Genomic DNA, 16889 nt, shown 5'->3' with positions numbered 1-16889 from the left:
AATTTTAGGCAACTAAGTCCTACTTCAGACACTAAAAATGCTTTTCTGGATCCAGCCCAACAGTTCTGCCTTCCATTTGTACTTTGAAAGTATTCACTCACATCTTTTAAAATACTAACTTGAAAATACATTACTTAAATTATATGCTAGTTTTGAATCATTTATGAATTAAGGTAGTCATATTCCTGACCAAGTAATCCTATTTTAACATTCTACACTCAACACTTCAGTTACAATACTGTTACTGTAATGCCTGCTGCACTAACAAAAAAAAAAACATTCAAAGTTCAATATCTTACACGCTGTAAAGTATTTGATCTTTAACAACTTGGTCTGGTACATATGTTGGATTACAGTCATTCCACGTGACTGGTGAAAGGAGATGCTAACTTTTACCTTTTCCAGATGCTTTGGCAAGGGTAGCTGACTCCCCAGGGCTCAGCCTGCCAGGATTGTTGCCAAAAATGGACTTCCTGCTCTTTCTTTCTTTTCCTCTGCTAGAGCCAGATGGGTTTAGAGTTGACAAGCCTGTTCCCATAAATGTAAAATAAATGAGCCAAAAAACATGACCAAGAGGGCATGACAATTTCCATCATATTTTACATTATTTTTGAAGGCATGAATATGCCTGTCATACAGTACACAGGGCAAGCAGCATATTTTTCTCCATAATTCAATGTTAACATCTTTACATACAGACATGTCTTTATATATGCACATATTATGTATGTTTATATATACAATCTATATAAAAACTTACATGAGGCAATACAATACACAGTTATATCTCTGTGATATAACTTTTCTCATTTTACTTTTTGGCTTGAGGAAGGCTGTGGCTCTGTCTCAAATTACCAAATGGTCCTAACTAATACTAAAAAAAATGCAGTAACAGTCTCAATGTTTTCATCCTTAGAACAATAAAAAAAAAAAAGATCCTTTCTACAGAAGCAATAAATCTGCACAGTAGTGAATATCACAGAATTCATCTTGGATACCTACATAATTAAATATGTGCAAGAATATGATTTAAAGACCTAATGCAAAGGAAAAAGCTCAAATGCTGTTGGTTAAACAGTTTAACTTCAAAATGTTTTCAGAGTTATCTTCTGTTTAGAATATGTATTTCAACAACGGGAAATATGGTAGGTGTGCAAAATCCATTAAGCGTTTAATGGCCAATATGTATTAGAAGTGGAGCTGAAAAGCTCTAGAATAGCAATTACTCAAACATATGCATTCTAGCAAAATAATCATAAAAGTAATGACCTAAATTCCAGTGAAGTGAAAACACTTAATACCCCTTAAGGTCAGTTTCTGTCTGGAGAGAGCACACAGAAAACCAAAATTAAAAGTAAGTAAGTCAAAACACACAATAGTTATTCTGACACCCACAGCAGTGAGGTGTGGGATGCTCTCAGAGACCTAAGATGTACTTGTGATATAAAATATAGCAAAGCATGTACACTGCTATTTGCCTAACTGTGCAAAAACGACTCTCCTGAATTCACGTCTGTTCACACCTGTCTAAAGACAGTTCTGGATTTAATACTAATATTGCAACTACAAATGTAGATCACAAAGGATACACTGGACTCCCTTCTACTGAAACCTGTCCACAGCTGTAAATTTTCAGCTCTCAATCTTTACAGCATGTCTAAGTGCACTTAGTAAAATTATGCTAATAGTTTCAATAGAACTACTTGGTTTAGTAAAATTTAGGATATACATAATGTTTTCAGTATTGGAGACATACTGTCTCTTTGGGCCAAAGCATACACATAAACCACAGAAGATGGTAGAGGCTGAGATCAAGGAATATGAACTGACTAGAAGAATGAGTTATGCACTGTGTGCTTCCAGCACTATTTAATCCCAGTTTTCAATGGATCAAATGGATTTGGCAAGCAAGATCCAGGTTTCAAAAGCCTGTTGTGGAGACAGTCACTGAGGAAACAGACAAACCTCATAAATCACCAGAGAGTGCAACACAAAACAGCAGTGTTAACTGCAGCCAGCATGATGACCACAGGGAAAGCTGCAGCTGGGAGTTTTCTTTCAGTCTTTCCCAGGGCCATGCTTTACATGTGACACACCTCCTAAAGGCAAGCCCCATTTTTCACTCCAATTTTAACTTGACTCCATAATATAGCATCACCTATACATAGAATCATAAATTCACAAAATCATGGAGGTTGGCAAGGATCTAGAAGCCATCTGATCCAACTGTCTGGTCAATGTAGGACCATACTGACATGTGCTTAGTACTTCCCTACAACCCCTATGCTATATCCTTCAAGCTACAGAATTTAGTGCCCACCTCTTGTGTTAGATATAACCACACTGCTTTACCACTGTCAGATAAATCCAGAGGATGGCAAATTCCCTTGCCCTTCTCATCTAATCATGATAAAGTAGCAGGTTAATTTGTAATTGGCACCCACTCACCACCTGTTTTAGATCAAAAGCCAGTTAGTTTGTGGTCAGACACTGACATGAATTCTGCCCTCCCTGTTTCCAAGACGCTTGCATTGCCTGAGTTGGTTAGGAATCTGGTCAACAGAGCCACAAAGTCTTGGACCAACTACCCTTTTCTCATATTAAGGAACAGTATCCGTGCTCTCCATCTGAGCAGAGGAACTCAGTCAGTAGCATGGTGCCAGTGGAAGTCTACTATCTTGCAGAGAAGGCAGAACTTCTCTCAAAGGAGTCAAAATTTGTTGGAAAACTAATTTCTATAGTTTCATGTGTTCTGTGAAAGTAAACCTGTTTTCTTAACCAAATTTCATGTCCCCTTTAAAGCAAGAGGAAGAAATCCAATAAAGAAAGCAGGTATTTGTTTTATAACTGAAATTAGATTAAAAACCTGAAATACTTTAATTTTTTCTAAGAACATCTAAGACACACTACTTTGTGTGTCAAAATGCCTGGAATTACCTACACTACCTCTGTTTAATCTTGAATATCATCCTTCAAAAGAAAATATTTTATTTGAAAGATCTCATTGCAGATTTCATTAAAAAGAGTATCAGATTTTAATTTTTAGAAGTTATTATTTTTACAAGTGATACCTACAATTCTTAATGTTATAGAAGATTATAAAAGAATGTGTCCCCATTTTTCAGCATGTTTATCTTGCCTATTTGACACTATTTTATGTTTGGTTAGCTTCTCTAATCTGATTATAGTTCTATTTGTATAAGATCATGGTTTGGCAGAATTGCTAGCTTTTCCACAGAGAACCATTCCATTAAAAAGCAGATTTTTCACTCAAAACATTAAACACATCAATAAACAATAAATTCTCAATTTAAAATTATTTATGTACACAGTATGAGCCAAAACATACTCAACCTCATGTTTCAACACTGAACAAGTAAGTATCAGTGACCTCTTCAGTTACTCCCTCTCCTTTTCCTCTGCAAACATTATTCTTCCTACTGTACAAAGGAAGATCCTCCTATTTCCTTAACCTTTTCCATAAAGAGTGTGAGTGTGCAATAAGCTGTTCCCACCTATCTCATGGAAAGGCTCCTTTACCCCTGCAAATACCTCCCTTCCTATCCACTGAGGATAAGAAAAGATGCACTGTAGGCAAAGGTGAGACACACTGAACTGAGGTCACTTAAAGACAGGTGACAAGCAGTTCCTGCAAGGTTTTAAGAATATTTTCCTTCCTAATTCGTAGTCCTTACATGGAAACTTGGAACTCTTAAGATAAAGCTTTCTGTTATCTGGCATTTGGCAATGAAACAGTTGTCTACATTGTGAAGACTGGCAAATTTCACTCTCGTAAACATTTTAATATGACAAACAATATGTCTTCACATAATTTATGAATACCGCTTCTCAGCCAGAAGCTATTATTATGTAGCCTACTAAATCATCAAGAAAAAAGCTCCTCGACTACTTCAATTTGAAAATGCTTGTAATAACTAATTCAAAACATAAACATAATGTTTCCAAGAATTTGAAAGTTTAAAGCAATAAAACAAGGCAGTGTACTTACCAGGGAACTTTACAGCTTGACAGTAAATGACAAGATCTGACAGCTCTGGCGCTATCTGTCTGCTTTCCTTCTTATTTTGGGGAAGGTAGAATTCTTCTCCCAGCTCCATGTCATAAACCTATGTAACAATTCCAAGAACATGGAATAATAAAATTATTGAATGTGTAAGTACTCTTGCATATCTTACTTATGGCTTCAAAATCTCTCGATTCTTCCTACACGGTTTGCTGTCTTCACCTAACACATCTCCCTGGTCAGGTTTTGTGCATCAATACCTGTTACTGATACCATGGTAGTGTGCAAAGCCCTTAATAAGAGTCAGTTCTACAAATATTAAAGACAAAACCCATCTGCGTTCAGGAGAAACTGCAATTTACTACACAGCAATGGAATTGTTCAGTTGTCAGGTGATTTAATAAACGGTAACATGGCTATCTGATATCAATAGTGTTTTAATGTTATTTCAATACACAAAGATGCTGAAGACGTAGATGAAATCTTCAGTTCCATTGACATTAATTGAAATTAGATACCTAAAATAAACGTCTGGATCTTGCTTCAATGAATTTGTTCATTGAGAGCAATGACAGGTAAAATTTTCAGCCAAACAATCTGTACATTCAATAACCTCTGAGGACTTTTCCTGAACAGTATGTTGAGTGTTTGTTCTATTTAATCTATTTTTCCTGGTGTGTTTCCATGCTTTCTACTATTTGTCTTCAGTAAAACACATTTACCATCTGATGTCTCAGTTACCTAAACTGTTCAAATCCTGTTGAAGTTGGTTATATATCAAAGCGTGGCTGAGAAGAAAGGGGTAAAAAGCAGAACTACCTTTCCTTTATTATTGTAAGTAGCACAATCAGCCTTCTTTATTCTTTTGGCAGTCTCTTCATTATATTCAAACTGCAGTTTATCACTTGATAATTTATTCTCAGGTCGGTCTTCAAGAATGTTATCTAAAAATTAATGGTATTTTAATAAACATAAAGCCAAACAATTTAAACTGGAAATTAAATTTGAATTAATATTTGTGGACAATGCTGTGAATCTTAATTGAATAACCAGATGCCAAAATTATGCATTTACTGGTCAAAGCATTTTAATAGTAACTTTCTACTTTAAAAATTTAATGCTCAGCTTTGGTTAATATTTTGCACTTCTTTTAAAGCCCATCCTTTTGTGCTCATGAGATCTTTAAAACAAAATCACTAAATGAATTAAGCTTGCCATCTGTCAACAACTGATATTCCTGAATAGCAAAGAATTCCTCAAGTCCAAACATGATTAAAAATATCAAGCACATACATGTCTTCGGACAGCAAGTTTTGGCTTTCCTCTCCTTACATTCACCATGAATAAATATTTTTTATATCTATAGAAATTCTGCTTCAAAGCTACATATTTATCAGAGAATCATGCACCTACTAATTTGGTCTTTCTAGACCAAAATATTGTAACTGTCACAAAAGGAATGGTTTTATTTCATTCCTGATATTCCTGATGCTTTGACCAAACTGTTTTTATGCATAACCAATGTCATACATGCAGCCTTCTAACAGTTTCTGATCAGTTAACAGTGCCATACAAAAATATCTGATTGCTGATTGCATTTTTAATATGAAGTAGAAACCGTATTTTCACACTGTCACATTTAACAGCAGGCTGGAAATGCAGTGCTGATGTCATGCAGTTAAAAAAGCTCAACCAAATGGCCTTTACCTTCCTGGCTGTTAGGAGCAGGAGAAGCATTAAGGACATCAGCTACAGGGAAACAGAGTCAGAGAGGGAATAAGAGTAAAGGAAATTAAGATTTACAGCCAGAGAAATGAAAATTAAGTGTCAGTTGTAAAACTATTAGCCTTACACAATACTAATGCATCAGTAAGGAAAATAAAACTGAAAATCTTCTAGAAAGTTTACAGACCATTATATAGATTAGTTTTGCTAAAATATGAGCATAATTAAAGATCTCAGAGAATAATCATTGTTATAAAGCAGTAAAACATGCCACAGATTTCTTCATATATTGGAAGGTGTGAATGTTTCTTGCTAGCTTCAGATTTCTCAAACTTCCTCCTAACTCAAACATGACTTACTGCAGTTAGCTCGCAGTATTTTCCTAGCAAGTCTGTAATCAAAGATCTGAGTTTTCCACAGCAATGTACACACACTATCTCCACCCTGTCCCACACAAGGAGTACTCTCAAGTAGCCAGTTAGGCCAACTTCCTCGCAAAATGCAACTGAGGGCAGTGCAGGCACCAAACTCACCAATTTTCATATTAGCATACATTATACTGCTATCCCACAAGCAGTGCCAGGTCCTGAACTGCATGTTAATTTTTTTAAAATCATTAAATACCGATGCAAGTAATTTAAATAAAAGACCAACTGGAAAGAAGTCCTGTGCCACTGGGCATACTGAAAAATTATATCTTATCTGAACACAGTATCCATTAGGCTTAAAAGTTTTAATGAGCACAGTACTTTACTGTTTGCCTAGCAGAACATGCCCAGCTGTGTCAGACCAATGGTCACTCTAACTCAGCATTCTCTTTCTGACAGAGGCAATGCGAGATGCTGTATAAAGACAGCATCCAGCCACTGGTCATGGCCACTTCCCCTTGGTCAGTTTTGTGGCCCATTTATGGAGTTTAACAAGGATGAAGCATTTATTTGACAAATGTCCTTTATCAGAACTTGAGAGGATTAAATGTTCCTGACTCCAGCTATTTGCTCTGCCAAAACCTACCAGACGCAGCAAAAGGAAAAAAATAGGCATGACTTCAGCTCAGGTGCCTCAGTGTGGTGCATTCTGTCCTTCACCTGTAGCTCAATCAAACGTGACTGACTGAACTGGAGAGCTAATGAAGTAGTGGAAGTTATTAAGTGCAGCACTTTTTCTCACCTCTGGCATGCCAATCATTATAGCCAATCTATAAATTGTTCATAAAGGTGGATTTATCCTCTGCCAGTTCCTGAAAGCTGGGGTAGGTGAAGCATGGACACCACATGAACTTACAAGTCAGTGAGGCATGCCTTGCAGTTTTTTCACTGAGCAGCTAAAGCTTTAATAAAGCCCTCTTTATTGAGCAAGCCACGGATAAGCCAGTGGCTTCTCTGCCTTTACACATGAAGTGAACAGCTGATGCTGAAAGTGTAACTAAAGTAAGTTCTTCAGGGATCTCTGAGATTAGATAGTAACCAAGGAGAAGTTTGGAGAATCTGCATCTTAGGTCAATGTAATGGCAGTCACACAGATGCAAGGGCTAAGCCTGTTGTGAACTTTGGCTTTCAGGTGTCTGGATTCCTCATAAAAGACAATAAAGCTGAAGGTAGATTATGAACACAATAATTTTTTAATAATATAAATAATATAAAATATAATTTATAAAAACTACAGTTTTTCATACACTGCATAGTTAAAACATCTCATGGTTGGAATTAAAGTCACACTCAAGTCCTCTACACAGTCAAATTATTTTCACAGTATTATAGACTATTGCACTAAGAACATTTAGCACATATTCCTCTCAAACGGTAAGATCAACTTACTTACATCATTCCTGAACTAGAATATTTACATGCCTTATTACTAACAACAGCACTGTAATAAATAAGCAAATATATACTGTTACCATCAGAGAGAGATTCATAGTCATAGTCGTATTCATCCTCTTCATCTTCTTCCTCCTCATTGGTAGGTGTTGGGTTGCTAGCACCATTGCTAGCCTGTGCTTGCATATGTGCCAGCTGGTGAGCCTACAGCAACAGAACCACTTATTACATTCTTGGTAAGTATTTTTAAGAAGCAGAAGAGTTTACATTGCTGCCTGCATCTTATTTATATGAAAGTACTGAATAAATATAAGGAGAAATTATTAAGACTACTAAGAACTAAGTAAAATACCATTTTAAGGGTTTGAATATAAAGAAAACTTTTATTGGTGGAAAACCACTCAATAAGATATGAAACACAATTAATTATGGGAAAATGTCCACTTTGCACAGCATTTAGAGCAAGACTGCCTTTTTCCAGCCTGAGGAATGCTGTCTCAGAAACCGTTTAAAACTTTTTTAAAAGACAGAGAATGTCCATATACTGGTACAATCAATGTGATTTACTTATTCTGATACAAGAATTCAATTCTAATTCAATTATGTTTACGTTTTGGGTAAAGGCCATTAGTTTTTAAGGATTCAATCTAACTGCTGCCTAACCACAGACATGGTTAAGAGGAAGCTATCAGAGACGCAACCCTAATTTTTTGAAACGAGAAAAATTCTCATTTAAATATAAGCACAACTTGAATAGCAGAGTCCCCTCGAAAAGGGAGTAAGAAAGAGTATTTGCCTGGCTTGAATATAAAAAAAGAGAAAAGCAGAATTCTACTAAAAATTACTGCATGCTCTATATATACACACATGCTCAATGCATATTACTATTGTTCAAAAAACATGAATAGAAAATGTTATAGCCTCAGAGTAATACTTCATTTATGTTTATCACATAGGACATGTGGTGCTAATCATAATACTATGAAGTATTATAAAACTAAAATTCACTAATTTTTTTTTATGCTGTGTCTATACTTGACTATATGTCTTGTCTACTTATTTGAGAGTATTGCAATCCACTTCCAAGTGTTGCAAGTGAGTCTTCTGAGCATGAGTATGCATTAGATTATTCTGCTGTACATATCGGAATGACAAAAGCTTCAAACACAAATGAACTATTTCTAACTAAAGCTAGGTCTCATTGCCTGCCGTTCAGGAAGCGCTTTACCTTTTGTTTCAATATATCCACTGGTGTTTGATGGGCTTTCAGCTTCTTATTCTTCAGCAGGATTTTTCTTTTCAGTTGGCCAGGTGATGGAAGCATGGGATCATCAGAAAAGTCACTCTCAAATAAAAACTTGCCTACCAGCTTATCTCCAAATACATTCTGAAACATTGAGAACATGTTATTATATTATGGAAAATCCCAAGGCATGTTCTTAGAATAATTTACAGTTCCTGGCCTACCTTGAAAATTTCAGCCATCTTGCGTTGCTGAGGCAAGGAACAGTGGTTTTCTATTGATATAATAATTGGCATGTCAGAGGTGATAAATGCATTGCGATCAATAGCTTCTACTACCTCCTGCGGAAAAGAAAGGTCATTGAAAGAACACGTGATTACTTTGCAGCATTCAGTTAACTTACAGTTACTTGAAGGGAGAGAAAGGAAGGCATCCCTTTTCTCCTCTAAGAAGAAAGAATCCACAATCTGCTTTCAAAACAAGCTCTGCAGATCAACCTAGCATCTTGTTACAACAAAACTGGTAACAGCTACTTACGTTAGTTATGCTGATAACAAAAAGACAAAATTACAGTACTTATGCTACAAAAACTAATTTGAAAAGCATAAAGTTTAAAATGAAGAAGTTCTTGTCTACATAGTCTGCTGTTCATATCCTATTAGGATTTAGCCCATTAGGATTTGTACTTTTCCAATAGGCTACTTTTTTCCTTCATTAGAGAAAAAGCTACTGATTTTCTTCTGATTTTTTTTTTTTTTGTTTCAATGTGCAATTACCAGCATACCTTAAAAGAGATCTTGGTAGTAAGAGTGTGCCCATGATAAATGATAGGCATCCCATCATCACCATCCCAGCAGTCTAATTCTACACTTCTGCAGCCTTGTAAAAGAACCTACAATGCAATTGAAGAGTGTAAGCATGTATAAGCCACAGTCTCATGCCCTCAAAGTAGAAGGCAGACATTGTAGAGCTAAATGAAAGCTGAATGATTTAGTGAAAGTGTTGGGAAGAGTAACCTCTGTGGAGTAAACATAGCCCATAGAAGGTTGAGAACCCAGCTAACTGCATTCGCTAGGTTGAGAAAGAGTGGGAAAATTAAGAAAGCATTTATGTTCTTAGGAGAAGTACCATAAAGCTTTGAAATTCATGGTATCTTACAGGACACAGGGAATCTGTTTGCAGAAAGTGATTGGTTCTTAATGTATAGCTTAATTTTCTGAGGGAGAGAAACTTTTCCATATTTCTACCCGCAAAAGCAGCCATAAAGCAACAAGGCAATTTCTTCCAGGTTTCTACTAGGATAACTTATGGGCACAGCATCTTCTGTTTGTTTGCCAGTTCTTTTTGTTGGTTTTGTTAGTTTTTTAAGTAGAAAGTGGTCTGAAAATAATGTCTTACAAACAACTTCCATGAGGATACTTAGAATGTGGCAGCCATCTTGTTTAATGATATTAAGCTAATTGACACTTACCTACACATCCATCCACCCATTTTTATTTATTCATTTATTTAGTTTATAAAGCCCTACTTGCTAGAAGACCACTGAAGAAAGCCAAGATGAAGGATGAAGGGAAAGATAAGCTAACCCATCTGTTGGCAGCTTATTAAGCCCAGCTTATTATTGTTATCAATATTTAGAATGCCTAGCATTGAAAAAGTTATCTGGATTACAATTAAATATTTTAATGAAAAGAAAGATCTCTACAATCAAAACCATTTCCAGCAAAAACATTCATGAGCAAATGAAAAAATAATTCAAAACCTGAATAATTTTATTTTAGACAGTTGTGTCCATAGTTGGTGCACCACCACTTCCGTGACAGCCAGACACACTGAGCCAGAATAAAGAGCCCCTTCTCTTCCAATGACAGCTACTTGAGGGACAGGAAGAAACTTTACTGCATTGTGCAAGTTTTGGAGCCAGGGGAGGTTCCCATCTATTATCAACACAATACATCATTCTGTGCAGTGTTACTACAGGAACCTTCTTTGCAATTGTATTATTCTGTGCAGTCATGTTATTCAGGCTTTCCTAACACAGCCTCACCCCCATGTCTTGTACCTCCAGGCAAAGCAGCACATGGAACACCAGATAAGCTCTTCTCAATGGTGAGTCATTAACATTTATAGTAATGAAAACACTACTCAAAGGAAGTTTGATGCTTTCTCTAGCATTTGGTAAATACACAGACACACAAATATATACACACACACACATACACAAACAAACACAGAACCAAAAGCCCTAGGGAAAAATTGCTCTTTTGCTGGTGACCACCAATCAGGCATACGGTATAAAAAAATTGAAGAATATTCCTAGAAGAAATGTTTTTAGAAGTTACAGCTCCATTTGAAATTTGTCTTTGCAGAGCAATGTACAGTATTTAAGTAGTGGTTTTGACATCTGAATGAACTAAAATATTAGATCAGTCTTTCCTGTGGGAAAGTCTAATTTTAGTAGGTTGGGTCAGACCGACTGGTGTCTAAATGCTATGAATCTCAAACTAAACCCATTTTTTGCCTAAGAAAAGGCATTTGAGCACAACTGTGCTTACAGGCAGCTTTCCCACACATCATGTTTTCCAATGTTCTGTGAGCAGGGGTTTAGGACATTCAGATTTTCAAAGCAAAAAGGTTACGTTTCTGTGACTTGCCAGTTAAATAAACAAGTTCATGTTGAAAACTACACAGTGATCTAATCCTGCATACCTGGCTGTAGAGCTCTACCGAGGACTCCCCTTTAAGCTGATGGCCAGTAAGGTAAGTGTTGTGTGAAGACTCTATGTAGTAATACGACAGTGGATAGTGCAAGTCCTCAGCATTCTCTTGTGACTCATCGTTTTTGGAGGCAAAGTTATCTTTATCCATCAAAAATCTAGAGATGAGATGATGTGAGGAAATTTTATATTGTGCTGAGTATTTTGTGACTGTCATGCAAACATCAATACACTCAGGTCATCTTTATATGTGTATTTATACATGCATATATATATAAAAATTAACACATAAGTAATTACCTTGCAAATCCTTCAAAAGATAGCAGCCCCTGCTGGCACATGTTCACACTGGGTTCAAATTTCTATAAAAAGGAAGAAATTTAAGAGATATATAATAAAAATTATAAAAAATAGGTATTTTTCATATTTTTATAGTGTAGTCTGCTCACCAACCTAACCAGTTAGTATGTAAACACTGTCTCTTTTTGTGTGTAAAGTAACTAGGTGCATGCAGTATATGCATGCCTGTTCTGCAAATCACTAAACAAGCATCTTAAACTCATAATTGTAAATCATAGAATCATTTGGGTTGGAAAGGATGTTGGGAGATAATCTAATCCAACCTCCTTTTCAAAGCAGAGTCAGCACCTAAACTGAAATTAAAAAGGATCTATAATCAGGCATCCTTCTCCTATATATTCTGCTTAAACACAACATACCACCATCTCGAAATAAGGAGACTTGTGGTCATGCTAACTTAAGGTTTCTTTAGATTTTCTGTCTTTTAAAGTTAGCAATTTTATATGATATGTTGGTACCTGAAATATATGGGGTTTAGACTTTGTTAACTGCTAAGTGGGGGGTTAACTTTGGAGTGTACTAATTATGCATATTTGGAAGAATTCAAGACTTTCTACATACTTTCTAATCACTTCAGCCATTGTACATAAGCAAATAAAACATTTCCTCTGGAAAATTTTTTATAATAAAATAAAAATCAGTGGAAATGGTGGGTTTTTTAGTTACAAATTACGGTCAAACTCTACCAAAGGTAGTCACAAGGACACAAGAAGAAAACAACACAAGGCCAGGTTGGACAAAGCCTTGGGTGGCATGGTTTAGTGCAAGGTGTCCCTGCCCATGGCAGGGGGGGTGGAACTAGATGATGTTAAGGTCCTTTCCAACCCTAACTATTTTATGATTCTATGATTCTAACTCACTGTCATGAATGCTTTTGCCAAGTGGTGACATCCCTTTCTGGATAAAACACACATAACCAATAAAACAGTTTATTTACATTATTTTTTTTCTTTTTATGGACATATTCATGGGCATCTTTTCAATTTTATAGCCCAGAATTAAGATAGTATTAAATTTTAAATTCAAGTAAACTGTTGCAACACTATCAGCATGAAAGGAAATATCCACACAGATATGCTATTCTGGCTACAAGTCAAACAATGTTAGTGTTGAAAACAGAAGTAACAAGAGTTCAAGTAAAAGGAATTGCAAGATATTAGTCTACAGACCTGGATAATACTGAGGATTTCATCATAGGTGCAGTGCTCTCCTTGGCAGTTAACTAGGAAGTCGTTTAGCTGCTGGATTCCCACTCCAAATATTCCCAGTGATGTGCTTTCAACTCCAGTACCGTTGGTTACAATACTGGCAGCAGCAATAGCATCAGATATTTGCCTCTGGTTATCTGATAGTTGCTGCCTGCTTTTAATGAACAAACCAAGGTCTGAAACATTCCTAGTCAACAAATCTTAAAAGAAAAAAATAAGGAAATAAAAGCTATATAATTATGTGTATTATATCTACTGTACAGAACATACTGTGACATACACTTGAATATCTGACTGAATATTTTAGCACTGGTATAGTGAATTAGAACAAATCCATCTTGTTTCTATTCACTAACAGAAGAAAGAGCATGAAGCAGTATGACAACACTGGGAGAGGATTATAAATGCTCAATTACTATAAGTAAAATTCTAGAACTTTTAACATGTATTCACAGCCTCTCACACACTGTCACCCAGGACCCCTCTGCTTCCTCTCTACACCATGTACAGCCTCAAAGCCTTTCCTTCACTGTGTACAACCTCATACCCTTCCTGTGCTGTCACTGTGTATCTTCTTCCATTCCCATACGTTAACTTTACTGTACCCTCCCCGCAGGTTGCTAAGCAGAAAGGCTGTTTTCTTTAAATATGCACAAAGCTCCAGACTTAGATTACGGTAACAGGGGAATGTAAGATGGGACAGAAGTTTCCTTCCTCCTTGTTCCACATAAAGCTGATGTACTAGGAAAAAACAAACCAAATGAGGCACAGGGTGCAGCCACCTCATTCCTTCTTCCTACTTTTGCTCAGTGTTTCAGCCCTTTCAAAGCTAGAGCACCTGCAATCAGATACAGATCCTTGTGTTGGGCCCAGGAACAAGTTTTGTGCCTCTGCTATACTAGTTACAGATGTAACTGGCTAATATAGAGCAGGAATGCTTTTCCCTTAATTTCTGAACAAAGAACATATCTTATGTCCTGCTAACTAGGTATTAGTGGAGGTAGGGCTGAAATTCTCTATGTAAACTTGTAAGTGATAGTTTATGAGACTGAGACACTTTTTCTTAAGGCCAGTAACTGAAGCTCAGCAATGTAGCAGCTGTATTTTCCTTTTTAACAAACCTAAATCAGGCTGGAATCCGCTGCTATTTTCATCAATCTTCAAATTAGTGTAAAGTGGAGCAGGCTCTAAACCAGATCGATTGCAAGGCACAGCATAGACATCAAAGAGGTCTTTTAGATCCTTGCGGCTACGGACACTGCGAAAAGAGTAGAAAAGCTCAAGTTTTGCTTTTTTTACAAACTTGGATGAATGAGATCAGTACAAAATAGAAGTACATTTTACCTGAAAGATTTGAAGAGCTCTACAAATTCCACAAAAGTCATGTTACTATCAGACACCATGAAGTTCTGAAACCCCTTCATTCCTCCTTTAACGCGGCCATGCCAGCTACTGCTGCTCCATGCACTAAATCAGAAAAAGACTGCTGTAGCTTGGTTTATTAAATTCCATTTATTGAAACATTCTGCATTACTGCATTAACACTTTATTTGTGCTCTCCTTAATACATTTATAACCAGTATCTGAAAGAAGCAAATAAAGCAGTATCTGATAAGATGCATAACAGTTTGTACCTTCTTGTTTTGTAGCAGCTATGCTATTCCCTCGAGACAGCTGCAGACTTTGCCAGAATTAATAATGCATATGCATGCTATTTAAAACTCTTCCATGTGCAAATGGGGCTGATGCAAATGGCACAAATTAAAGCACTCTCATTTTCTCTTTAAAGAAAACAATGCCAGTATTCCTGTAGCACAGGCTGCTCATAAGGTTTGTTGAAGATTTGCTAAGAGAAAATTAAAACATATATAGAATTCCTTAAAGCTCTGTTCTGTCAAAATAAAACAGTAATATTCTGAATAGCTGTGCAAGAAAAACAGAGGTTTTTTCCTTATGCACCTGAGGTTTCTTACATGTTGGAGCATTAAAGGTGCAGATTTTTAAGAATCATAACCCTTCCCCTTTCCTGGCACTCAACCCACACTATTTCCTAGCCCATGTTTTTGCCAGATTCTACCCAAGAGCACTCAGGACTATCATCAGATAACTAAGACAGGTTAAGCTACAATCCTCCTCTTCTTTTAGGCTTGGACAATAGCTTCTGAAGGCCACTAGAAACAAAGTTCTAATGATTTCCTACTTTCAGCTTTTGGGGCTGATGTAAGGAAAAGTAGGCTGGAATTTCTTGAGAGCAAAGGCAGAAAATGATCACAGAAAAAAATAGGTGTTTGGGGCTAATTATATTAGTTGACTTGAGTAACAGAGTAATAGCAAGCCCAGCGAATTTCTTTATAACTGAAACTGTTAACTGATGTTGTGCAGCTGAAAAAAAAGATTTTTTGAAGCAGGACCAGTATATTTCCAAAAGCTACATCCCAAAATCCTTAGGCTACTACAGGATTTGCACTAATAAGCGTAGTTAGGCCCAACTTGAACTACCCCTTGAGCAGTGCGAACAAATCCTTAGTGAATTTCATGTACTAATTTGTAATGGCAGGCTGAGCTCTGAGCTCTTGCGCCTCTTCCTGGGCCTAAACACCAATGAACACCTACTGCAGGAATGGGATCCACCAGCGCCTTGAAAAGGGAGACATCTCAACCCGCAGCACACGTATCAGGAACTGTCTAGTTCAAACCATAACTAATTCCAGAAGTTACAGTATTTGTTTCAAAATACCAGACTAGGTGACCACGTGTCAGACTTTATTGTGACATTTTGTAATGTTCAGATCTGCAAATCCATTAATCTATGAATTCTGCCATCAGGCTCAGTACAAACAGTTTCAGTTCCAACAGCTGTGATGGTGTTCAAGTGCAGTCTGGATCAGTCCCTGGCAAATGGTAGGGCTGTGTTTCCACCCCTGGGGCAGTTGGTTCCAAGTGAACTGGACAACCCTCCAAGTAAAAGCAAACTGTGGCCTGCACTCTGCTGCCAAAGGAATTGAGAAAAATGCATTGGCAATATCAGTTGTGGCATACCACTTGGCTGCCTTTGACTCTAGTTCATCCTGAAGTTCTAGCATGTCCAGTACGGCAGCACTCAATGGTGGTGTGACTTCATTCAGGCCACGATAGTCTACTGTTAGTCTCCATTCTCTGTCAGACTTTCGCACTGACCATATGGGGCTATTAAAGGGCAAGCAAGATCACCCCCTGACTCTCCAGCCTACGGATCAGCTGATGGATGGGAATCAGGGAGTCTCAGTTGGTGCAATGCTGCGGCCAGTGCACTGTTGTGGTCGCAATTGGCACTTGTTGTTCTTCAACTTTCAGCAACCCCACAACAGAAGGATCCTCTGAGAGACCAGGCAAGGTGGACAGCTGCTCAATTTCCTCAGTCTCCAAAGCAGCAATACCAAAAGCCCACCTGTTCCCTTTTGGGTCTTTGAAGTACCCTCTCCTGAGGTAGTCTATGCTGAGGATGCATGGAGCCTCTGGACCAGTCACAATAGGGTGCTTTTTTTCCCTCCCAGTCAGGCTGATTTCAGCCTCCAGCACAGTCAACTCTTGGGATCCTCCTGTCACTCCAGAAATATAGATGGGTTCCACCCCTTGACAGCTTGATGGCATCAGGGTACACTGTGCACCAGTATCTACTAGAGCCTTATACTTCTGTGGGACTGATGTGCCAGGCCATCTGATCCACACAGTCCAGTAAATCCGACTGTCCCCTACCTCCACCTGGCTGGAGGCAGGGCCCCTCTAATAGTCATCACAATGTTGGACACTGAA

The 16889-nt window shown here is 37.3% G+C and overlaps 1 protein-coding gene across 3 annotated transcripts in view; it reads right to left on the bottom strand.

Annotated features, from left to right (window-relative positions):
- The window catches only part of PLCE1 (phospholipase C epsilon 1), a 150434-nt gene that overhangs the window by 10466 nt on the left and 123079 nt on the right, over window positions 1-16889 (bottom strand). For 2 of the 3 annotated variants that reach the window (XM_062619465.1, XM_062619467.1), the window contains 13 exons: window positions 14442-14564; window positions 14219-14355; window positions 13059-13297; window positions 11830-11891; window positions 11522-11687; window positions 9597-9704; window positions 9037-9153; window positions 8798-8956; window positions 7650-7773; window positions 5732-5773; window positions 4844-4968; window positions 4010-4127; window positions 397-528 (listed from right to left, as the gene is read on the bottom strand). In XM_062619465.1, the coding sequence (XP_062475449.1) occupies window positions 397-528; window positions 4010-4127; window positions 4844-4968; window positions 5732-5773; window positions 7650-7773; window positions 8798-8956; window positions 9037-9153; window positions 9597-9704; window positions 11522-11687; window positions 11830-11891; window positions 13059-13297; window positions 14219-14355; window positions 14442-14564 (1652 nt within the window). The remainder of the gene's footprint in view (window positions 1-396; window positions 529-4009; window positions 4128-4843; window positions 4969-5731; window positions 5774-7649; window positions 7774-8797; window positions 8957-9036; window positions 9154-9596; window positions 9705-11521; window positions 11688-11829; window positions 11892-13058; window positions 13298-14218; window positions 14356-14441; window positions 14565-16889) is intronic. The other variant, XM_062619466.1, reaches the window with a different exon arrangement.

Source organism: Pezoporus occidentalis, unplaced genomic scaffold (assembly GCF_034315485.1).
Source record: "Pezoporus occidentalis ecotype Australia unplaced genomic scaffold, CSIRO_AGI_Poc_V1 ctg210, whole genome shotgun sequence".
Classification (NCBI taxonomy): Eukaryota; Metazoa; Chordata; class Aves; order Psittaciformes; family Psittacidae; genus Pezoporus; species Pezoporus occidentalis.
This window is presented reverse-complemented; position numbering and strand designations above follow the sequence as displayed.